Below are 26,269 nucleotides of genomic sequence, written 5' to 3'. Positions count from 1 at the left end.
GGTCCTCTCTGCTCTGGTGGGCGTGGCTACTGTCATTATTCTGGTTTATGAGATCAGATCCAGAAGAGCTGAACAGGATCCGCTCCGTCAGTGCTGTATGACGTCAGTTTGAGATTGAAGGTTGTTTAAATCTCAACATTAAGATGTTTGTTCATCTCTCATATCTTCTCTAACATTCTATTCTATTCTATTCTATATAAACATTTGATATGATTACAGCAGTATTTCCTGTTCCTGACACAGATATTCAACATCCTGGTGTGTTTGTATGAATTGAGCATATTTATCTGAATATTAATCATATGAAGATATCAGAGGACACTTTCATACACACAGTTATAGCAGGCGATCTGTTCCTGCTCCATAAAACCATTAGAGAAACTCTGAAATCAGTCTGAGAGGAGAAACAATGGAGACATTTGATCAGAAATGAACAACAAACGTCCTGAAGAGAGTTACAGGAGAGAGCAGAGCCAAACACTCACAGGATCTCATGACAAGATCAAATGTTGCTTTAAGATGTTTGCGTGATAATATGTGTCCGTTTATTTCTGTTGAAAATGATGTCATTGACTTACAGGAAGTTGAGGCCTACTGGAGCTCAAAGTGACAATGATCAGAGTGTGAATTAATCATCCAAAAAAATAGAGCTAGATGGTCACACCCATTAACACTGAAGAAATAGGCAGTTATTTTAAGTAATTGTAGAGTTTTACTTCACTTTACTACAGATCATCTTCACATCAGCACGTCTGTTTATTACTGAACCAGTTTTGAAGAGTTTGTCTCTTCATATTTGGATTGAAACCGTTGAAGATGTTTCTCCCTGTTTTGCTCTGCTTGTGTTTCTGGCGTCTGGATGGTGAGTTTAAATGTGTTTTTATGACTTCAGTTGTTTCTGCAACAAATCTCAAACAGGTTAGCCTACTTTTTCTGTTTGTTCTTCAGCTGTGTTTGGTGATGCAGTGAAGTTTGTGCCAGTGATGGAGGGAGATTCAATCACTCTAAACTGTGATCTTACTGAAATACAGACAGATGATCTGATTCAGTTGAGGTTTGGAAGTTATAGCACTCGTATTGCTAGACTCAATAGAGAGTTGAGTGAGATCTCTATGTATGATGTTCTTGATGGGAGATTCAGAGACAGACTGAAGCTGGATCATCAAACTGGATCTCTGACCATCATGAACATCAGACCTGAGCATGATGGACTTTATAAAGTTGAGATCATCAGCGGCAGCAGATCATCGACTCAACACAGATTCAGTGTTGCTGTCTATGGTGAGACACAATTACACAATAATAATTGTTTATTAAACATTTTTACACAATAATAATTCTTTTTTTTATTTTTTATGAAGTTCTCTTAAACACTTACACAACAATGTACATCACATGTCTGTAACAGTTGTGATGATACATCTTCTGATGCAACGCTAGGGCACATCATCAGTGATGTTCCTGATCTCATTGGGTGTTTTGGGTCTTTTGAAACATCAGACACCCTCCTTCAGGCGACCCAACTGAGGTTGATCAGACCTCAGCTTCTGCCCTAGCAGCATTTAGCCACGGATCTGCTCTTTTAATCCAGAGCCACCTCGAAGCCTTCTCTGCAGCCTCTGTGCTATTGCTGATAGCCCTTCTCCTTCTCTCTCCTGTGATGCCAAGAGCAGTATAGGCCCCGTAGAGGGACTTCCCCGCGAAGCCTCTGCACCCCACCTCCACAGGTAAGCACCTTGCCTTCCAGCCTTGGTTGTGGCAGTCGTTGACGAGGCCATCATATTTCTCCCTCTTCCTCTCATAGGCTTCCTCCATTCGGTCTTCCCATGGCACGGTGAGCTCCAACATGACCAGGTTCTTTGTTGCCTCAGATACCAAGACAATGTCAGGTCTCAGGGTGGTCTTAACGACATGCTGGGGGAACTTAAGCTGTCTGCCCTAGTCAACTTTTAGCTGCCAATCCTGTGCAGTGTTCAGAATCCCTGCTGTTATCCTGGAAGATCTTTCTGGCCTTTCTCCGGCCCTGATGAAACTAATGGTTTGCTTGGAGGGCTTTGACCTCCGACAGCTGCTGATGTTAACCTGGATGCTCTCTGCAATTGTTTCCAGCACCTAGTCATGCCGCCAGCGATATCAGCCTTCCCCCAAAGCTCTTGGGCAGCAGCTCAATATGTGCTCAAGGGTTCCCTTTCTCCGGCACAGGGCACATGCTGGAGTATCGACCAGACCCCAGGTGTGCAAGTTGAACGGGCTGGGGAGGATGTCATAGACTGCCTGAACTAGGAACTTAATGCGGTGTGGCTCTGCCTGCCAGAGGTCTGTCCACGTGATCTTCCTCTCCACAGCTTGTTCCCATCTAGCCCAGGCACCCTGACATGCCATTCCCGCTGCTTTGCTGGACCTCTCCTCCTCCACCGCTGCCCTCACCTCGCTTTGAACCACCTGTCTCCGCTCCTTTCCCCGAGCCTTGTCAAATCTGGGTCCTTGAAAGGTTCCTAGCCCAGCCCTTCCTCTGGCCACTGCTCCCACTATAACACCATGACGAAGCTGTGACTCTGCCTGGTCCATTACCACCTCTGCCCTCCATTTTCTACCAGTCTTGACCTCTACCCCAGCCCCGGAGACTTTGGGGTCCCTAGACTCACGGAGCTGCAGCAACTCTCTTACGCGCAAGACCTTGAACTCCTCTTCGATGGATTTTAGTGGTAGCTGCAGCTTGCAGGTGTTTCCTTAAATGGCAATGCTGCTTAAGCTCCTCGGGAATCCCAGCCATCTCCTTAGGTAGTGGCTGACTCTCCTTTCTAGTTCTAAGATGGTGGAAATCGTAAACTCGTAAAGAAGCAGAGGCCACAGTATCCTTGGCAGAATCCCATGTTGGTACACCCATGCCTTAAATTTTCCAGGGAGCCCAGTTTTATTGACCTTCTTCAGCCACCCCTCCAGCTCCTCGTGGTGTTTTTGATGGATGTTGTATCCTTGAGGCTGCTGTCGAAGATCTTTCCCAGGCTTTTTACTGGTTTTTCAGACAAGGTAGGGATTTGAGTTCCTGAGATGATAAAACGAAACTTCTCCTTCATCCTGCCCTTCTTTAGCACTAACGATCTGGATTTAGTTGGCTTGAATGACATCCTGGCCCATTCAATCACCCTCTCCAGGCCCTTCAGGATCCATCTGGCTCCAGGCACTGACTCCGTTGTCACTGTGAGGTCATCCATAAAAGTGCGGATTGGTGGTTGCCGCGTTCCAGTCTTGGATTTTGCCCCTCTGCACTCCAGTTCAGCAGCTTTCACCAACATGTTCATAGCCAGAGCGAATAGGATCACTGAAATGGTGCAGCCTGTGATGATTCCCACCTCCAGCCTGTGCCACTCTGATGTTATTGACCCAGATGAGACTCTCAGTTTGAAATCATTGTAGTAATCCTGGATAAGGTCTCTCACTATGGAAGGAACATGGTGCCTCTCCAGGGCCTCCTGTACCAGTTTGTGGGGCATAGAGCCCTAGGCATTGGCCAGGTTTAACCACAGCACCACCAGATCACCCCTATTCTCTTTTGCTTCTCTAAGGAGCTGTGTAACCATGCCTGTGTGCTCTAGGCAGCCCGGAACACCTGGTACGCCGCCCTTCTGCACAGAGGTGTCTATGTATCCATTTTTTTAGGAAGAACTCTGCCAACCGCTTCGCAACTATGCTAAAGAAAATCTTTCCTTCCACACTTAAAAGTGAGATGATTCTGAACTGGCTGATGGTCTTGGAGAGTCCTCTTCTTTTGGGATCCACACTCCCTCTGCACACCGCCACTGTTTTAGGGTTTTTCCTTTCCTCCAGATGACTCTTAGGATCCTCCACAGCCGATGTAGCAGCTTGAGGCAGTACTTGTACACCTTGTACCATGTTCCGCTTGGTCCTGGTGCAGACCTAGACCTGGCCTTTCTTACCACTTCCTGTACTTCTTTCAGAAGTGGCTCCCTCAGGTTGAATGCCTCTACAGGCTCTGTTGGTGTAATCAAGGCATCACATTGCCCCAACTCTTTTTCTCTATAAGGGTCGCTAAATGTATCTGAAAGATGTTGGTCGATTTCTCCCTTAGAAGAGATTAGGCGTCCACCTTTCTTCTGCCCGAGGAGCTGCTTGGTGAACTCGAATGGGTTTCTAATGAAGGCTGCTCTTCTCCTAGCCCTCTACCTTCGCCGCCTCCTATGTTGCTCGGCTCTGCGCAGGGTAATAATCTTCTTCCTTAAGATGTAGCGCAGTTCTGCCAGTGGCCCGCGCTCCTCTTCACCAGCTTCCTTGTACTGCTTCTTTAGGGTTTTCAGCTCCCTTCTGATGTTATGGATTTTGACTGCCCTCTGGTTTTTGGTGTACGGCTTTGTTACTCTCACCTCCTCCACACAAAACCTCTCAACTGGCATGCTCACTATGATGGTCGTCATCGTTTGCATCCTCCTCTCCGCATCACCTTTGGCCGTTGCTTCCAGCACCTTAACCACATCCTCATCAAACATCTGCCACTCGGCTGTTTTACATGCTTGAGGCCACCAGATCCTCCTTTTCTCAGACAGCATGACTGGGGGAACAGTTTGTACCACTTGGAGGCTCTGGGCTCTATGGGGTGCTTCCGGGCCCTGCTCCTCCTCTGTCTCACCAGGCACTAGGCCTGTGCATTGTGGCGCTCGCTGTTGCTCCAGACATTTCATCCGTGACTGATGGATCTTCAGACCTCTCGCATTTTTGCAAATCTTTCCACACAGACATACCGCGCTTGTAATCGTTTTTCCTTTGCAATTGGACGATAACCTTAGGTCCGTCCGACTGGGGTTCTCTTTCTCCCCCCCTCTCGGGCTCCCCTGGGGGTGTTGTTAATTTAATTTTTCCGTAGCATAGTTTTGGGTTCCTCTTCACAGAGGCTGCGGTTAGGGGTGCTAGCCCACATCGCCCCGGTTGCCGTCTTCCCGAGCTGCCATCTGTCTCTCCAGATGTCACCAACCTCTTCTTGGTTGTCAACCAGCCTGTTCCTGGTAGTCACTGATTTCTTCAGATTGACAGCTGTGATGATACATCTTCTGATGCAACGCTAGGGCACATCATCAGTGATGTTGATCTCATTGGGTGTTTCGGGTCTTTCGCCCTAGCAGCATTTAGCTACGGATCCGCTCTTTTAATCCAGAGCCACCTCGAAGCCTTCTCTGCAGCCTCTGTGCTACTGCTGATAGCCCTTCTCCTTCTCTCTCCTGTGATGCCGAGTGCAGTATAGGCCCCGTAGAGGGACTTCCCCGCGAAGCCTCTGCACCCCACTTCCACAGGTAAGCACCTTGCCTTCCAGCCTTGGTTGTGGCAGTCGTTGACGAGGCCATCATATTTCTCCCTCTTCCTCTCATAGGCTTCCTCCATTCGGTCTTCCCATGGCACGGTGAGCTCCAACATGACCAGGTTCTTACACATATAATGCCCAAAAACAATAACTTATAAAAAACAAAACACTGGGGCTCATACATGAGAAGTGCAGTAGCACAAACCGACATTGGCTAATACAGTTCTTTGTGAGTCAGAGTTAACAATATATTGCAGTCAATAATAACCACAGATAAGCAATAAAGTAGGGTAGTGCACATTCAAATATATTTTCATATTAATATAATACCTAATCAATTTCATTCCTCTATTATATTGTTAATATCCCCATGTTCAATAAATAAAAATGGACTCAGACCCTCTTAAATTTGTCTTCTTTGCCCTTAAAGGATAATTAGCACTTTGAGTCTCTTTTCTGGTTTGTTTTGGATGAACTAGAGTGGTGGACACAGAAATGTTGACGATGGGTCCTGTCTCGACTTTTTGACTCATTTAGAATCGCCTTTGACCGCTTCAGAGTGGCTGGCTACGGGCATGCACGAACATGTCCTTAAAACAACCCTTAACGCTCGTTTTCAAAACTGTGCAACTCACCGAGGGGTTAGTGGTGTTCGTCAGGACCCAATCGTCAAAATTTCTGTGTCCACCACTCTAGTTCATCCAAAACAAACCAGAAAAGAGACGCTAAATACCGGAATTATCCTTTAAGAATATCGGTTCTCTTTTCCATTGCAGTGCATGAAGATATTTCTCTTAAGCCCGAGACACACTTAACGACTTTAACCCCCTGAGGTCGACAATCGCGCCGGCGCGATAGGCTCGCTTTTTTTCAGTTCAGTTCAAAAGAAATTAATTTTGCTCTGTTGACTTTGATATTACAAGCAAGTTTCATACATCAATCGATTCTGTTAAATGTGTATTATTTTTGTGTATACTCACAATAAAAACAAAGTGTTGTGCTTTTTGCCAAATAAAGAAAAAAAACGTGATGCGAGTTCTGCCTTCTCTCTGTCAGTGAAGACCATTCTGAAACGCGTCCGAAAATGAACTGTAACTCAGCGAATACTCAGTCAAACAGGCATACAGACACACAGGCATGAAGCTTGAATTCTCTTCTTTTAAATGAGGTAATTTATATAAAAAACAAATATTCTCATCTTGTGAAATCTGTATTAAAAGAGAGCGATTCCAGTCAAGCTAATTAGAGCTCATTCAAAGGTAATGTGAACCTGCCCACGGAGAGTGCGTGCTATTCAAACGCAAATTACTGAGGCAATCCAAGCAAACCTGTGAACGCCCCCATATCAGCTCGAGAAAACACATGTTTAATCATATCATTGTAACCTATACGTGTTTACAGCATCTGGCAGCACTGTGAGGAATAATAATAATGGAAAATCTACCACAGAGTGCGGGTATTGCAGTAGAGAGGATCCGAATACTGTAGTTAGTAAGTTTTTTTTCCTTCTCAAGTTAATCGCGTTTCTGTGAATGAATGAACGGCAGCCGCAGAGATGCGCGCTGTTTATCACAGCTCGCAAAAAGACAGTTTAAATTTAAATTGCGTCTCTGTGTGAATGAATGATGATGTTTTAGCAAACTGTATTGCTATACTGAGTTGAGTAAAAATCGACAGAAATATGTTGAAATAAAATGTAGGCTATTTGTATAAGCAACGTATTAAACTGAAAATTAACATTTATATGCCCTAATATTTCATAAAAACAACGTTACAGTCAGGCGTTTCTGTTTGTGAATTAATGTTTCGGTTTTAGCAAACTGTATTGCTATACTGAGTAAAAATCGACTGAAATATGTTGAAATAAAATGTATTTGTATAAGCAACGTATTAAACTGCAAATTAACATTTATATTTCTTATAATAAAAATGAAAGACCTATGTTACAGACATATGAAAGACAACATTTCATTGATTAGTTTTGGATAGATTATACATTTTTACTGTAAAATATCTGCCACCTCAAATAAGCTTTTGTTTGCCAATATTTGCTCATGTTAAATATAGTATGTTTTGTCAAAAATAAAGTAATCAAATAATCAATCAAATCCTTAACTTTGAAATATGTATGATAAAATGTATACTTTAGTTTTTACAAAGAAAGATTACACTTGAATTGTTGTTGTAATTGTAACCTTTTTAATAAAAAAATATATATTTACAAGGTAGATGTAAACAAACTATTAAAAGGTAAATATAAGCCTTTTCTTTAAATAATTTTTATTGTGTTTTATTAGTGACAAATTTGGGGAGAGGATAAATATTCCAAAACTGAAAATACAGTATGAGAATTAACTTACTAGACATGTTTTCCTTGGATATTATAGGCCAAATTGCAAGCACAATATGTGGAAAAATAAAAAAGAATTGAGATGCTTCCAACTGTTGCTCTTGCATTCTTTTGGCTCAGTGACTCACCTGAATGAATGGCTAATTAAGTATGCAGGCCCCATTGTCTCCTCAGGTGTGAACCACTAAATATGCATGATCGTTGACGCCCACTCCGCATATTGCCTTTCCAAACAGAAAGTGCTTTGCAAAATTCAAATCAATGTATTGTGTTATATGAATGATTAGGCAGGGTGATTTTCACATCATTTTGAAGAAAAAACTCTAGGCGATGAAATCCATTAGTCAAAAGTCTTATTGGCACATATTTAGTATGTGTTTTGTGGTCTTATTTCAGAAACTTTAGTTTTTAGTTTTTTCAATAACCACGCATAAACATTATTCTCTCAAAAATTCAGACATGTACATTCTTGTTGCTCACATATTATAGTAGTCCTGTTTGTGCTAAATAGTGTGTAATTTTTTTTTGCCATTAATATGTTTATAAGCAACTGAAAAAAGCACAAATGTCAGGGCATGTCAGAACATCTCAAGGACCCCAAAAACACCTTAGACCCCAGAGGGTTAAGGCCGATTATGAATGTGCGACTGATCAAACCGGGCCGAGTTAGAGACAGTTGTGTTCAGTCAGTGTTCACAGTCAGTGTTTAAAATCTTCAGTCGTTGGAAACACTCTGTAAGTGTGTGAAGTCAGTCGTAGAATGTTTCAGCTAGTTGTTAAGTGTGTCCCGGCATTAACCACTGAGTTATAGTAGATCTTTCTGTCTTTTTTTCTTCTTCAATAGATGGCGATGAGCCATTTGCCATGTAGAATACACGTCTATCAATACTTGATTATCCTTTTTAATATTCCAGTTTTCTGGATAATACCAAAAATGGACCTTTACACCCTTTTTTTGCTCCCATTTTTCCTTATCTATCTCCAATCCGAGGTCTTGTTCCCACATGGCTAATCTGGATGAAGATTACTCCTGAGAACCTAATAATAGCATGTTGTATAAACTAGATACGTGTCCTCCACCTTCGCTTGGTTTAGATATACAATTCTCCAGATTAGTTCTGGGCCAGCAACACAAATAATTATTCATTAAGTTTAAAAAACAAACAAACAAACAAACAAACAAACAAACAAAACAAATAAACAAACAAGCAAACAAACCACTTACTCATTTAATCATTGTATGGTGTTCGGATCTGTAGGACACGTTTTCATTTTTTATCAAAAGTAAAATGATACGATTAATTATTTTTTCAACCTCAGACTCATTGGCCTTGGCTCATTTTCTGTGAAGATCATATATCAGAACACATTTTCAATGACCACACACTGTACGCCCCTGTGAACCTTTACTTGGTCCTCCTCCTGTCAGGGCTTGCTGTTATTGTGTGTGTGTGTGTGCGCGTGCGTGTGAGAGAGAGAGAGAGATTGTGTGTAAGTGTGAGAGAGTGTGAGTGCAAAAGTGAGTATTGTTTCTACCCCTGCCGTTCCCGCACAAGGTTGCAATTCTTAAATGTGATCTAACAAAGGTAAAGGGAAAATATTAACCATATAAGCTGTTTATATTGCTTGTAACTGGGATGAAGTAAACATCTGTTGAGTATTTTAACATAAATTGTTTGATTATGTTGAATTAAAAACCCCAAAATGCAGCGGGTCCACCAGACCCACAAACACTGGCTGAATAACACAAATATGAACACCACACAAGGGTTAAGATTGGGCATTTTTATATGACTTGTTCTTCTCTGGCAGTGTAATCTTGTTAAATTAGACTATAGTGTTTATTTATTGAGCTGATCTCTGTCTTCTGTTGTAGATCAGACACACTGACTCAGACTAAAGACTGTCTTTCTTTCTCCGCTACAACACCAGACCCACACATTTCTTAATATCCTTCTTCAGGTCCTATAGTTCCTGTTTCTCTGATAGTGCTGATCTCTGCTGCTGCTGCTGGTTTTCTGCTGATTGTGGCTCTAAATGGGGTGTTTTGTTACTACAGGAAACGCAAAGATGAAGGTAAAGTGAAACTACAGCTTGAACATCCTTAAAAAACAATATTATTCATGTTTTGATTGAACGTGTGTGTAATTACAGATCAGAATCATGATCAAACTGCTGCAACTCTCTATAAACACTTTGGACAAATGAAGGTAAGTGTCTCTGTGTCATTTCAGTCAGTTTAATTAACAAATAACCGCAGAGCATATAGCAATATTCCTGTTTAAAATGTGTATGATTTCATTCCGCAAACTACAACAAACTTGTTGAACATATATTTGGCAGTGTGCGGTATAATATGGACAAGTTTTATGGTTTACAGAGTCTCTCTTGTTGGTTTTTATTTTTGGTACTGTTAATAAAGTTGCTCTTGTGTTCTAAAATTTCATAATAAAATGTAAAAGACAGAAATCCTACATTATGAACAAACACAAACCAATCAGTCAATGCAAAAAACAAAAAAAAAACAAACAAAAAACTGATTTGTATCCGATAATACTCAATTACGGTAAGGTGACGGTGTCCCGTCAAGAAGCTTCTATCACTACCTCAATCACACATGAACACACAGGTCTTTATCATCTATACACTCTCACCGTCCTTCTCAGGTGTACACTGGTCCGACACAGGATCATTAATACTAACTCAGAGTATCACTGCCTCAGCCCGAGGGCGGCTCTATAGTCTTCAACACTATCACTGTCTCTGCTGTGGTCTTCTGAGCATAGGAACATTAGTACTTCTGTTTCTCAGCTGCGCAACATATACCTGACACGACTCCCAAGTTGCTCTTTGTAGAAATGAGGCCCTATTTTAACGATCTGAAATGCAAGTATCAAGCGCGAAACGCAAGTAACTTTGTGGGCGGATCTAAATCTAAAATGTGTTGGTCTGAAGTAGCGTAACGTGAAATAAACAGAATCAGAGCGACATCTCACATTCCCTTTAAAGGATTAGTTCACCTCAAAGTTGAAAATTGTGTCATCATTTACTCACCCTCAAGTTGTTTCAAACCTGTATGAATTTCTTTCTTCTGCTGAATACAAAGAAAGATATTTTGAAGAATGTCTGTAACTTGGGTCCCATTGACTTCCATAGTATTTTTTTTCCTACTATGAAAGTCAATGGGACCCAAGTCTGTCTGTTTACCAATATTCTTTAAAATATCTTTCTTTGTGTTCAGCAGAAGAAAGAAATTCATACAGGTTTAAAACAACTTGAGGGTGAGTAAATGATGACACAATTTTCAACTTTGAGGTGAACTAATCCTTTAAGAGCTTGTTCCATGGCGGATTGCTGTTATAACGGCGGATTTGCCAGGCGCGGTTCATAGCCGAGGAGACCGACGTTCTTGTCAGGGCCGTAAAACACAGAGAAGTGACATTTTATGGGGATGGAGAAACCAAATTAGCCCAAATTAGCTTCAGTTAAACAGGCGTATAATAATTTGGGTAAATGTGTAAGCTAGATTTATACTTATTTTTTCACATCTTCATGGACACAACAATGATTTCCCTCATGTGGTAATATTTTTCCTTGTAATAATGTATGGTTTGCAAAAATGAAAACTGCTGTGTCTGTGTGTAGATGAGAGAAGCAAAGTGTATGAGCGTTGTGCACATGCTACATTATGGCCAAGCATGCGCCCTTAAAACAGCATCTGAATAACGCGCCACTGAAAACACACCACTGACTTTAGACAAGGTTTCTCCTGGTCAGTAGCGGAATTGTTTTCTGAAACTGCAAAATAGCACCAGGGAACGTTTGCGCTGGAACACGCCTCCTCTTTTGCGCTGAACCGCCCCCGGGAGTGCAAGTTCATTCCCTAATTTACCGACGTGCGTCTGTCGAGGGAATAGTCCGCTGTGTGCGGGTGCAAAATGGGAATGATACATGCGTCTGTGTATAAAGTAAATTGCGCTGGGTGCAAGATAGGGCCCTTGAAGTTTTATTCACATCCGGGAGATCACTGGCCACAACAACCAAGTGAGTCTCCAGAACAAAAGATACATGTACATTTATATCATACAGTTGAGTAAAAATCAATGCCACTCAAGTCTTCTTCACTGGGATTTGTTCTGGTCATTAGTTTAAAATGATCTAAGCTAATCATGTGACTGTTAGTTCTACTGTGTTAAGCACTTTTTTTGGTAAGTATATATGACCTTTGACCTGAGCATCCTTAATCTGCATTTCTCTGTACATTTAATGTTGAAAATACCCATTACATTAAATATCTCTATCACAATCCTCAAAACTCATTTATAAATTTTTTATTGATTATGTTTGTATCAGTTTGTTTTTCTCCTTTTGTGTTTGTGTTACAGGAATCTGAGATGACGGAGGTGATTACACATATTTCACATTTTAATCACAAATGATGATCTGATCACAACAACTGCATCTGTCTTTACAGTTTATTACGGTTTCACATATAATCTGATTATTTGTTGTTTTGTCATTTATATTTCCTCTAAGTGATCTTTGAGTTTGTGTTTTATTGTTTATTGATGAGTTTTTTACTGCTTGTGTTCATCAATAAAGTTTTCTCTCTCTGAGGTTCAAGAGTCTCTCCATTGCTGTGTCTGAAATCCCCCCCTATACCCTCATTCACTGTTCCCTACATTACTCCACTAATATAGTCCACTTGAGGGAGTGAATGAAAACGAGTTAGTGGATTCAGACACTGAGTTTGCTGGAAGGGCTGAAGCTTTTGCATAATTTGTGCTGTTTAATAATTAATTGAAACGTAGCAAACTGGCAGCTCCAGTAGTGAAAAGATTTATCCTGAACTCTGCTATGGAAACTAGCATGTAAACTGTAATTAAACAATTAAATTGAATGATCAATTAAAAAGGAATTTATACCTGTATGATATTACACTGGACCAGCGCGGGTTTGAAAACGAATGGATGATTAATTCAGCTGCGGCATCATCTTCTCATTTAGCGCGCGACTCTCACAGTGCATTATGGGAATTCTCTAGCCGTTCAGAGTTTCTGTCTATGGTGAGTAGAGATCATTAGTCTTGTCCATCAAATATTCTTATTTTATTCACTATTTGCATATTGAATTGTTGAATCATTTGAAATGACAAATCATATAAGAACTGAATATAATATTTAATAATTTGATTTATACTTTACCTTTGCAGTTTCTCTAAACCACACATCTCACATTTTTCAACAGGGTATCTTGCTTTATTATTATTTATTATGAATTTCTAAAATTAACAAACTTCAACAACATAAGGGCAGATCCTCTGAGCGCTGCTGATGATGCGGTGAAGTAACGCTTGAGTGATCAAGTATTCCATTGTATAAAAAAAGCTTTCATTCAATTCCTCCGTCCTCGCGTCTTTTCCTTGCAGTCTTCCCTCGCATCCTACAAGGGGAGGAGCTGAGACGCGGGGAAAGGAAGCGAGGAAAGGAAACGAGGATGCACAAATAAGAATTGAGAAGCACCCTCTGTCCACTGTTGTGGTCCTACTGAAGCTGTGATCCGATTGGTCCTCTCTGCTCTGGTGGGCGTGGCTACTGTCATCATTGTGGTTTATGAGATCAGATCCAGAAGAGCTGAACGAGGATCCGCTCCATCAGTGCTTTATGACATCAGTTTGAGATTTAAGGTTGTTTAAATCTCAACATTAAGATGTTTGATGTTCATCTCTCATACAGTATCTTCTCTAACATTCTATTCTATTCTATTCTATTCTATTCTATATAAACATTTGATATGATTACAGCAGTATGTCCGGTTCCTGACACATATATTCAACATCCTGGTGTGTTTACATTAATTGAGCATATTTATCTGAATATTAATCATATGAAGATATCAGAGGACACTTTCATACACTCAGTTATAGCAGGCGATCTGTTCCTGCTCCATAAAACCATTAGAGAAACTCTGAAATCAGTCTGAGAGGAGAAACAATCGAGACATTTGATCAGCAATGAGCAACAAACGTCCTGAAGAGAGTTACAGGAGAGAGCAGAGCCAAACACTCACAGGATCTCATGACAAGATCAAACTGTTGCTTTAAGATGTTTTTAACATGTTATTGGTCAGTTTATTTCTGTTGAAAATGATGTCATTGACTTACAGGAAGTTGAGGCCTACTGGAGCTCAAAGTGTCAATGATCAGAGTGTGAATTAATCAGCAAAATAGAGCTAGATGGTCACACCCATTAACACTGAATAAATAGGCAGATATTTTAACTGATTGTAGAGTTTCACTTCACTTTACTACAGATCATCTTCACATCAGCGCGTCTGTCATTTTATTACTGAAACAGTTTTGAAGAGTTTGTCTTTTCATATTTGTGGACTAAAACCGATGAAGATGTTTCTCCCTGTTTTGCTCTGCTTGTGTTTCTGGCGTCTGGATGGTGAGTTTAAATGTGTTTTAATGGCTTCAGTTGTTTCTGCATCAGATTCACTGTTTGTTTCTCTAAATGTTGGTTCTATAAAACACTGAAGCTCAAACAGCATTAGTTTCAGTGTGACGTGATTCTTGTCTGAAGTAAAAGTGTTTTCTGTGTTTGATGTTGTGTGGAGATCAGACCAACTTCAGTTCCAGCCGCGGGAATCAGAGTTTTATTCAAGTCTGCGTGAACCGGAAGTTGCAAATAACTGCTGTGAGGTATTTCCAAGTGAAACGGAATATTGAACTGAGGGCAGGGTTTTAGTGTCAGCGCTCCTCCTCTCCATCTCTCGCTCATAGCAGACTAACGGTTTGAGGGGAGTGGTTAAGCGTTTTTCAACCCAAGCCGTCAAGCCTACGTCATCAGAAAAAGACGCCATTCCAGACCGGAAGTAACTTTTCAGATTTTGATTAAAGATTACCACAGCAAACAATTTTTTTCTGTGTATTATTGCACGGATTAATTGTTCACTAGAGTTCTCAACGGGTCGGGTCGGGTCGGCCCGACAAACCCGACAGGACCCGCGGGTTCGGGCCGGGTTCCGGTCGAAAATATAAGCAAATGGCTAGGGTCGGGTCGGACCTCGGGCTTAATCTTTTCTGCTCAGTGAAAAACAAAACAAAACAAAAAAAACATTTATTAATCATCGCTGCTGTTCACCGTAAAGAAAGTCTGGCTGCTGCGTGCAACGTGCATCATGGAGAGGGGCGGGGGCAGACCTGACGCCGCTGTGTGCACGCCTTTAGCCTGGAGAAGAAGATGGAGTTGGTGAAAAGTAAACTTGCCGCAGGTGAATTCACCGTCGCTACTACAGGAGTGGGAAAATCAGAGGTCTGGAAAGTTGTTTGTATTGTTTGTATTGTTAAAAGGCATGAACATTAAAGGTTGATTTGAATTCCCGTCTGCTGGTCATGATAATGTATGAGAGAAAGAAAAAAATGATCGCCGGGCCGCGGGCCGGGTTCGGGCAGATAATTCATGTTGAAGTGTCGGGTTACATCGGGTCCGGGCTTTAAAAGCCACGGGCCGGTTCGGGTCGGGTTGTAATTTTCAGGCCCGTTGAGAACTCTATTGTTCACCACAAGACTAGTAATATGCGCTAACAAAGTAAATAGGGTCAATTTTGATTTTAATATGAGATACAATGATTCGTGCCAATTTATCACCATTTTGCTTCTGTTGTGTCTGTTCTGTTGTATAGATGTTGTTCAAATCTCAAACAGGTTAGCCTACTTTTTATGGTTGTTCTTCAGGAGTGTTTGCTGATAATGCAGTTAAGTCAGTGAAGTTTTTGTCAGTGATGGAGGGAGATTCTGTTACTCTACAAACTGATCTCACTGAAATACAGAAAGATGAAGAGACTGTGGAGTCTCTGTGGAGGTTTGGAACTAATGGGCCTCTTATAGCTAAAACCAATGGAGTGAAAAATATGATCCCTGATGATCTTGATGAGAGATTCAGAGACAGACTGAAGCTGGACAAGAAGATTGGATCTCTGACCATCATGAACACCAGACCTGAACATGATGGAGTTTATAAAGATGAGATCATCGGCAGCAGCTCAATGACTAAACACAGATTCAGGCCCTGTCCACACGGAGACGCGTTTAGCTGTATCCGTACAAATTTTTGTATCGTATCGGCGTTTCGTCCAGATGGATCCGCCGTTTTCGGAGACTGGAACCGCAATTTTTTTTAAACCGCGTGTCCCAAGGTGGATAAATCTGAAAACGCCACCCTTGCGTTTTCGTGTGTACGGCCAATCCGTACATTTTGTGAAACGATGATGTCATCACACCAAGTGTCAACCAGAGCCATATAGAGAGAATAATTTTGACCACATTAAGTTTTGTTTTGAATAAAGCCTTTCTTTAAAGTGAATTTCGTTTTGTATAAATTGTATCTTAATTTTAATCAATGTTTCATCAACCAATTACCTGGACTTAATAAATAAGAATAAGAATATAGCAGACAATTTAATCAGGATTAAATTTAACATGGAGGCACCGGCGCGATATAACTTGCATTGCTCGTGAACTGAGCTCGTCTTATAATGAACCGAAACTCAGAAATGTATCTATAGAAAGCTTGAAATGTCTACTTTTAAACAAATCAATTTAAATCGATAAAAAACAGACAACTCTCTTATGTAATCCGTATGAAGTGTGCATTTCTCTCTATAGGCACGTTCACAATACTGCGAAGGTGGCGAGTCATCATCGTCAACATCTTTAGCCGAGACTGACACAAAAAACACTAGTTTATTAATAAGCAATTAAAATATCTCCTTGCTATATTTGACACACTCATAATGATTACTTTTGCCGGTTCTTTGTGGCAAGCTTTATGCGTCCGCTAACTATCGAATATCATGACTCATATTTTGTACCAGGCCATTTATGGTTGTTCATGTTGTTCAATAAAGTGCTTGGTAAAAAAGAAAAAAAGAAAAGAAAAAAGAAGCTACTGTGCCTAAATATTATTGTATACAGCGCGCAAGGTTTATGCACATGCTCTAAGTCTTCTTCTCTGTTTTTAGTGTATGTCTGTGGCAGAATTACAGCGCCACATACTGGTCTGGCATGTATTCCTCATGGTTTTGAGTCGGTTTCAGTGGTTTTGTGTGTACGGCGATATTTCTTGAGACAACGTCGTGTTTACGGATTTTTTTTTTTGAACGGGGGAAAAAAACTTCGGATAGGGAAAGCTCTGGCTTCGTGGATGTGGCCTCAGTGTTGAGTCTATGGTGAGACACAATTACACAATAATAATTTTTTATTAAATATTTTTACTAGAGGTGGGCATAGATTAATTTTTTTAATCTAGATTAATTTTGAAATTAATCTAGATTAAAATGGCTCATTTGAATTCTGCCGAAGGCATTCATAATATGTGTGCTACCCAAATAATGACTATAAAAGTAAGTCTTTGAGAACGGGTTTCTCAAGCCAGGTGGCGCATAGACTAGGGGCTCATCTCCTGTTTCCAAAATGCATCACAAACTGCTTGAGAAAGCTGTTCTACTCACTGTAAAAGGTTACTACTGTACTGTTACCCTCCGTAGGCAAGATTAGGTAGGCCTATGTTATGATCAACTAGGCCTACTATAGGCTATCAATTAGGGATGGGCGATATGGCCTAAAATCTATATTGTGATATACATTGCAGCCTCTTGCGACAACGAATTATGTTGTATACTTACAGTTTTGCACAATATATGTTCTCAAAACTACATACACCCTTTAAAAAAAAATACATTTAGCAGTTGTTTAGCAGGGTCTGTGTAACCTGTTCTGAAATGGTTTTATTATAATATACTGTATATGTAGTTTTGAGAACATATATTGTGCAAAACTGTAAGTATACAACATAATTTTGCAGATAAATAAAATTGAAGTACACTAGCTGCAGAGATATAAGTTTAAGATTATAAGTACGTATTTTCCGCACTATAAGGCGCACTTAAAAGCCTTTCATTTTTTCAAAAAACGACAGTGCGCCTTATAGTGCGGACCGCCTTATATATATGGACCTGGCGCCTTAATGTTAATGTCTGTAAAACAACCGCTGACTTAAAACCTTGTTTATACTGTCGGCTGGCACCGGAGCGCGAGCCTCCCCAGCAAGCAATAGCCGTCTTTTCAACGTCTGGGTTAAATATAGACCCGATATAGTCCGGCTATGTGTAACCCACTTTTAGCCCAAATAACATTTAATCTGGATAAATGTATTTTTTTCCAAAATAACTTGTGAGATGTATGATATTCCATCATGTAAGCAAAGTCTACTGTGATTACAAGTTGTTTGGTTTGCTTTATTTTACATGTTATATGTGTAGGCTGTGCGTAGCCACGATTTAGCTCGTATTCAGACCCGGCTATGCGTAACCCACTTTTAGCCCAAATAACATTTAATCTGGATAAATGTATTTTTTTCCAAAATAACTTGTGAGATGTATGATATTCCATCATGTAAGCAAAGTCTACTGTGATTACAAGTTGTTTGGTTTGCTTTATTTTACATGTTATATGTGTAGGCTATGCGTAGCCACGATTTAGCTCATATTCAGACCCGGCTATTGTAGCCCACTTTTAGTCAAAACTGATTAATTGTAGTTTTTTGCCAGGCAGTGCATGAGATGGTTGATATTGCATCATGTTCGCATTGGTAATGATATCTACAAGGTTCAATGTGTCATTTCAAGACATGGTCGATCTGTAGTCACGATTTAGCTCTGAATTGGACGGGCTATATGCGGTCTGCTTTAGCCCACCTGGCGAAATGAAGGCAATCTAGTCTACGTACGGCTTGGCTATAGCCCTGATTCAGACCAGCGATATAGTATAAGAATATTAGTCTTAAAAATGTTTTCGCTCACACAGCTTAATGTTTGCTGTCACACATAAACATAACATTTATACATAATCTACGATATGGCTGTCTATCATTTCAAATTAAATCAAATGCAATGGCATTTCTCAACCGCTAGATGGCACAATCGAAACACTACTGAGACATGACTACTGGGACTACTGGCATTGCGTGACTAGATCACTTTAGCCAGATCTCGCGATACACATTTCCTCCATTTTCAATTTTATTTTACACGAGGCCGCTGTCGGAGAGCAACGGGCGAGCGACACTCTGAAAACCTTCAAATTTCTACTTCGATCTTGTAAGTATGCGTGTTATTTTTGTTATGTTTATTGTTTAAAGTAGTTAGTTGTTATAATGTGTAGACCGTGACATTTTAACATTACCATTGCAGAGTAAGCCTACTATTTTTCTCCAACAAGTTAACGTTACCTGCACGTGTTATTGCAACTGTGCCCTTAATCTAAAATGTATCTAAATTCAAGGTGGTAAGCATGAAACTATGAAACTTATTTTATTTTTAAAATGAGAAGTTTCATGAAACTATGAAACTTATCATTTTATTATTAAAGATACTAATATATTTTTGTTTTTATATTAGATTAGAGTAAGTAATAATAGTTTTTGATTTAATGCAAATTTTCAAAGTACTTTACATAAAACTTAACAGCAACATATGCATTCATGAAAAGAAATTATAAAAAAATATTTGTTCCTTTCCAATTAATAAAAGGTAGTGGCAAACAGTAAAGTCTTTAAACTTGATTTAAAATAATTCAGATATGCAGCATACATTCAGTTTTCAGTGAATTTGTTTCAGATATATGGTGCATAAAAACTGAATGCTGCTTCTCCATGTTTTGTTTTGACTTTGGGGATATAAAAGTAGCTGGCTAGTGGCTACTGTCCCAGATGACCTGAGAGGTCTGCTCTGGATGGTTCATAATGCATCAGAAGATTAGAAATTTACTTTGGCCTTAAAATGTTAATTTAATAACTAACTGTAGTATTTTGATATGAATTCTTTGACAGACAGATAGCCAGTGTAAAAACATCAGAACTGGAGTGATGTAATCCACTTTAAAGACACTATTGCAAGTTATCCAGCAATCAGTCAACAAAGTACAGCAATTGAATATACAGAACACTTGTCACTGACTATCATTAAATGTCTTGTTACCAACATTCTTCATAATATATATTTTTTGTGTGTGTTCAACAGAAGAAAGCCATACAGGTTTGGAACCAAGTGAAAGTGAGTAAATGATTACATGATTTTTTTTTTTTTTAAGTGAACTACCCCTATAAGTATCTTTTTATGTTCATTAGAGTTATATGAGTAAGTGATAAAGAATGATTTATAGGGATAGTTTGCTTTGAAATTAAATTTTGTTATGTTTTAGCTTACCTTAAGGGCATCGAAGATGTAGGTGTCTTTGTTTCCGCAGTAGTTTTAATTTTGATATTTTAGGTCAAACTGTTCTTGTCAGTCAGTCAGTCATATAATGCAGGTCTATATGGTCACTACCTGAAAGAGCACGATTGTTGTCACGATTTGTTATGATTTCTCTTACATTAAGAGCAGGCTTTTTGACGTGCCTACATTTGTAATTAAAAAATTTTGGTTAGCAGGAAAAATTGTCTAATGAACCGTTCTGTTTAAAAATCCATACTGAAATCGAACCAAAAGCCTCGTACAGAATCGTTCAATACGTGTATCGTTACACCTCTAAAATAAATATATATATATATATATATATATATATATATATATATATATATATATATATATATATATATATATATATATATATATATATATATATATATATATAATTAGTGCATCACCATTATGCAGGCAAAAAAATTCAATTATTGATATTAATTTATTAATAATATTGATATAAATTATATAGTCTCAATCTATATTCCGTTAACTCTATATTGGCCAGCTCTAGTGTGCAACCTAGCAAAAGTGAATGACTGTAATTAGTTAAAAATGATTGTCATCAATGCTTTTCTTGAGCAATAATATTTTTCTTTTTCTTATTTGACAGACGCAGTGATGACCAACTTTCCTTCGGCGACTGAATGGGAAATAAAAAATTTAATTTCTGGTCATTTTAAACAAGCACCAGGGAGAGCAGGGGGTGGTGGTTATGAATATAAAGCTAACAATTAATTCTTAAAAATTTTAGTATCTTAAGTCGTTTTACAAATTTTCCAATATTTTATGTTAATTTTTATGTTTGAATGTTGTCTAAGTTGTTAATATATTTGTTCTAAATAAATCCTTTATATTCAATTAGTTTGGATGGATTTTCCTTTATGAGAACCTGTTATATTTGAGTGAAAATCCTTATGCCTCATTTTGTTGTCTATTACATGTATATGTAGTGTAATTGATGTCTATTCTTGGGCTATGGTTAGACGTCTATTAGATTTTCACTGACAGCCCAAATTCAGCCTTGGTTTAGCCTAGACCCATATTGCCTGTCTATTAGACGTATATATGTAGTCGTTTAATAGCCGTCTAATTAATGACTAGTTCTTGGGCTATGGTTAGACGTCTATTCTTGGGCTATGGTTAGACGTCTATTAGATTTTCACTGACAGCCCAAATTCAGCCTTGTTTTAGCCTAGACCCATATTGACTGTCTATTAGACGTATATATGTAGTCGTTTAATAGCCGTCTAATTAATGACTAGTTCTTGGGCTATGGTTAGACGTCTATTCTTGGGCTATGGTTAGACGTCTATTCTTGGGCTATGGTTAGACGTCTATTCTTGGGCTATGGTTTGACGTCTATTCTTGGGCTATGGTTAGACGTCTATTAGATTTTCACTGACAGCCCAAAATTAGCCTGATTTTAGCCTAGACGTCTAGGCTATGTTTAGACGTCTATTAGACGTCTATTAGACGCAAAATTGCTTGCTGGGACCAAACCGTTACCCCACACACTCTGTCTATAGTTTGCTGCTGTTTGTCGGACGGCTTAAATCTGAACCAAGTCCAAATAATGGATGTTGCAAAAGATGTTGATCTTTTTCACCAGCTTATACTTTCAGCCGTGTTTACTTAAGATGATGACGAATATGCGCTGCAGCCGCGGGTTTACCTCGCGGCCGCGGGTAGATTGCGTCATCCCCAGCAAGCAATTTTGCGTCTAATAGACGTCTAATAGACGTCTAAACATAGCCTAGATGTCTAGGCTAAAATCAGGCTAATTTTGGGCTGTCAGTGAAAATCTAATAGACGTCTAACCATAGCCCAAGAAGAGACGTCTAACCATAGCTCTAGACTAGACGTCTAACCATAGCCCTAGAATATACGTCTAACCATAGCCCAAGAATAGACTAGTCATTAATTAGACGGCTATTAAACGACTACATATATACGTCTAATAGACAGTCAATATGGGTCTAGGCTAAAACAAGGCTGAATTTGGGCTGTCAGTGAAAATCTAATAGACGTCTAACCATAGCCCAAGAATAGACTAATCATCAATTACACAGCTATTGAAGGACTACATATACATGTAATAGACAACAAAATGAGGCTAAAAGATTATTTTCACTCAAATATAACAGTTTTTCATAAATGACAATCATCCAAACAAATGTAAAACAAAGGATTTATTTAAAAAAATAATATTAACAACTTAGACAACATACAAACATAAAAATGAGCAAATAAAATTAGAAAATATGGGAAAACAACTCAAGATAATAAAAATATAAAGAATTTAATTTTATAAAACAAATCAATGGATCCCTTTACTCCCATACCCACCACCCCCTGCCCTCCCTGGTGCCTGCTTAAAATGAGAAGAAATAGCATTTTTTATTTCCAATTCTTTTGTTGAAGGAAAATTGGTCATCACTGCATCTGCCAAACGAGAAAAATAAAAAAATAATTGTACAAGAAAAGCATTGTTGACCATAATTTTTAACTAATTACAGTAATTGTCACTTTTGCTTGGATGCACACTAGCTGGCCAATATAGAGTTAAGATACATGTATATAATTTCCAACAGAATATAGTTTGAGACTATACATTTTATATCCATATAGACAATAATTTACATCAATTAATATTAATAATTGAAAATCTTTGCCTGCACAATTGTGATGTATTGAACCGTTAGACCATTTTTCCTCCTGACTAAAATTTTATTTCAAATACAAGCACGCTCAATGTTAGAGACGCTGGCGCGACCACACCATTGACTAGCAAATGTAATGTAAGCGGAACGAAACTGAGCTACTCGTTATTCTGTTTGTCTGGACCGTTTATCAGTTTGTACCTATGAACTATGAAGCGTGAGCCAGATGAAGCGACACTGTTAGTACGCTTATGATATGATATGTACGATAGATATGTTATTTGGACTATTCAGATCAGTACCTAACAACTCTGGAAAAACATGTCCGTACTAACCATGGGGGTTTCTGCCTTGAGGAGTCCTGGCTGATTGGCTCTCAATCCTGGAAGCTGTAATGACATTAAAATATATATATATTACTATATTACTATTTTACCCCTGAAATTTTTTTTCCTTATGCTGTGTCCTGACTTATCAGTTTTGTTTTTTCCATTACCTGGGGTTGAGGTGCATGTTGGCAATTCTAAAAAACGACCCCTGAATGCCTGCTTAGTCCCTGATAAAAGCATATTTGGATTAGATATACATAAAGATCATATTGCATTCACTTTAGAAAAAATAAAGCTGCTGTTTTTGTGAATTAAAGAGAAGTCGTTTTTTTTAGAAATACAGAGCTCTATTGTTCTGAAATAATGTATCCTCGTTAATCTCTGAAGTGAATGCAATTTATTAATGCAGGATATTTAGAGTCAACAAATAACAATAATCAAAGCACATCTTACTTTTTGGCGTTTCAATTCTTGTGGAGTCCAGAGACTGTGGAGTGCCTTTATAGTCACAGAAAGCAACATGCATTCAAATTTAAAACAGCAATGGATGAAAAAATACAGTATGCAACTTAGGGCTATTCTGAAGGTGTCTGATGTCTTGAACTGTTATTTAGTTATCTTGTTGGTACACTACAATCATAGCTACTTATACTTCATTTTAATGATTAAAACATCATTATTAAATTGGAATGTTTTTCTTTACTTTGTTCAAGAATTGGAGACAGGAGTTGTGGTGTTTGTTGAGAATCTAAAAAAACAAAAAACAAAAACAACACAATAAACAATATTGGCCAAACATATGGCCTCTCAGAGTGTTGTACTCCTAACAGAGAACATTTGACTTCATATAGGGATGTCCCGCGTGACGTCACGCCATTTGGAGCAGCCATTTTGACGGTATAGAAAATCCTAAACCGCTGGTCATAATACAGGTCATCGTGAAATATTCACCAGAGAATGTCTAATATGGCTCTGTATTCACCTATTTTTCTATCATGCCCGAGCGATGCTGTGATACCGATAGCCTGCTAAGCTTGTGTATGCTTTTAATGAAGCTCCGGTGTAGCGTGATGGGAAGTGAATAAGGTAACTTGTAAATGTCACCGAACTCAATGTCAGGAAGTTTTTCTACACATTTAATGTCTGTAAAAAGAACTTGTGGTGCTTCATAAGGATCTATGATTACTAATTCCTTTATCTTCCTCTTGTATATTTCTTTTTGTGATGACATGACGTGAAGAGTTAGCTGACGGCCGATGTGCTAATAATAGATAATGGTCAGTGTTCGTCTAAACCAGTGACCGTGACGCTGAAGTGTGTGAGAACAAATGAATAACATCAGTGTGAACCACGAACAATTATTTATTTGAATTAAATATTTAAATTTTAATCATTCTGTGTCATTTTTCAATGTCAATCTTTTCATTATTTACATGTTTATGCCCAAAATGCTATAATATTCAAAGTAGTTGACTGTCATTCTCCTCTACCCTGTGTACATTATTGATTAAATAGCCTAACGTTAGCCTATTTAACATCGTTACTAGGCACGATCGCGAGCATTCATTCAACTATTTTAAAAGACTGGAATAAACACCAGCACACACAAGCAATCTTTATAGTCAATTTAATTAAAAAATGTAAACCCAACAGGTAAGAAATGTCAGAAAGAGAAGAAAAAAAAACTGTTTATGGGAAGACGAGCATATGACTGCTGCAGCTTAGTGGATAAATATATTTAGCCTATTTATTATTCAGAATGCACAGTTGGAAAGAAAATATATGTATAGGAACATTACAGCAGGCTCAAGATAATTAATACAGTGACCAATATATACTATTATATTATTTTAATCAATTCGCAGTCATAAAACGTGATAATCCGCATTCTCATGTATGTAGGTGCGCTGAAGTATTCCGTCAAAATGGCTGACACGCGGCTAGAGGTCACGTGACTGGGAGATCCCTATACAGTGCTCTGTCACCATCCATTAATTTCTCCATTCATCCAAAAGAGTGTAAAATATCTCCATCCATGGTTTAATTTAAAAACAATATTGCTAATTTTTTTTTTTAGTACATGTATTTCTTGGGTTTATTGCAAGAAACACAGTCAGAAGAAGTCATTGGTAAGTGGTCAATACTAGTTTTGAAATACAATTTACACACTTCATGTTTGATGAATTGAGAAATGAGTAGAAGAAATACTTTACTGTTTTTCACTGCCTTTTATTAATTGTAAAGGAATAATGATTATTTATCATGTCTTTTCATATTGCATTATGTTGCTGTTAAGTTGTATGTGAAGCACTTTGAAAACTTGCCTTAAATCAAAAACTCATATTTCACAATATTAATCTTCAATAATAATAAAAAATTAGTAATGGTAAGTTTCATGCTTACCAGCTTGAATTTAGATAAACTTTAGTTTAAGGGTAGTAAAGTTGCACGTGCAGTAAAGTTACACGTGAAGATAACGTTAACTTGTTGGAGAAAAAAAACTCTTTGCTAACGATATGTCACGGTTCCTACACATTCTAACAAATAATGAATTTAAATAATGAACATGTCAAAAAGACACTCATACTTACAAGATCGAAGTAGATGTGTTACGAGTTTCGCTCGTCCATTGCTCTGCTCTTCTACAGGTGCAAAATGGCTGTATGGCTCGTGTAAAATAAAATTGAAAAGGGCGGAAATGTTTCTCGCGAGATCTGGCTAAAGTGATCTAGTCGCGCGATGCCAGTTAGTCCCAGTAGCAGCTATGAGTAGCAGTAGTCATGTCTTAATATGGCCAGGGCTTCGCTTGTGCCATCTATAGTGGTTGAGAATTGGAATTTTATTTTTATTTATAAATAAATATTATTTTACGGGTATAACCGAGGCGGTGAAATGACGGCTATTGCATGCAAGGAAAATAGCCCGTCTTACTACGAGCTAAATCGTGGCTAAGCACAGCCTACACATATAACATGTCAAATAAAGCAAACCAAACACCTCGTCATCACAGTTGACTTTGCTTACATGATGGAATATCATACATCTCGCAAGTTATTTTGGAAAAAAAATACATTAAACCAGATTAAATGTTATTTGGGCTAAAAGTGGGTTACACGTAGCCGGACTATATCGGGTCTATATTTAACAGTGGTTTCTGTTGCCATCTAGCGGTTGTGAAATGTAATTGCATTTTATTTATTTAAAAATGATAGACAGACAGTCAAATAATATCGTAGATTGTGTATATATGAATGTTATGTTTATGTATGACAGCAAACATTATGCTGTGTGTGTGAAAACAATTTTAATTTTA

General features: G+C 38.6%; 1 protein-coding gene and 2 long non-coding RNA genes across 3 annotated transcripts; 2 read left to right on the top strand and 1 right to left on the bottom strand.

Annotated features, from left to right (window-relative positions):
* Positions 1 to 735: 735 nt before the first annotated feature.
* LOC311085940 (uncharacterized protein) lies at positions 736 to 12,054 on the top strand (the record flags this gene model as incomplete). Its single annotated transcript, XM_084118559.1, has 4 exons — positions 736 to 862; positions 949 to 1,281; positions 9,624 to 9,737; positions 12,047 to 12,054. The coding sequence occupies exons 1-4, from the start codon at positions 817 to 819 to the stop codon at positions 12,052 to 12,054; spliced, it is 501 nt and encodes a 166-aa protein (XP_083974685.1). The 5' UTR covers positions 736 to 816.
* A 5,717-nt stretch (positions 12,055 to 17,771) lies between these two features.
* Positions 17,772 to 20,815, top strand: LOC311084664. The gene is made up of 3 exons (XR_014606569.1): positions 17,772 to 18,821; positions 19,743 to 19,775; positions 20,578 to 20,815. It is a non-coding gene; the product is annotated as an uncharacterized lncRNA (long non-coding RNA).
* A 1,345-nt stretch (positions 20,816 to 22,160) lies between these two features.
* LOC311084665 lies at positions 22,161 to 25,766 on the bottom strand. The gene is made up of 6 exons (XR_014606570.1): positions 25,548 to 25,766; positions 23,660 to 23,704; positions 23,410 to 23,454; positions 23,124 to 23,183; positions 22,963 to 23,016; positions 22,161 to 22,409 (listed from the first exon to the last, which is right to left on the bottom strand). It is a non-coding gene; the product is annotated as an uncharacterized lncRNA (long non-coding RNA).
* Between the last annotated feature and the right edge of the window lie 503 nt (positions 25,767 to 26,269).

This window comes from Abramis brama (genome assembly GCF_963993115.1).
Source record: "Abramis brama genome assembly, chromosome: 6".
Classification (NCBI taxonomy): Eukaryota; Metazoa; Chordata; class Actinopteri; order Cypriniformes; family Leuciscidae; genus Abramis; species Abramis brama.
The sequence above is the reverse complement of the archived record's forward strand: the minus strand, read 5'-3'. Positions and strand labels throughout refer to the sequence as shown.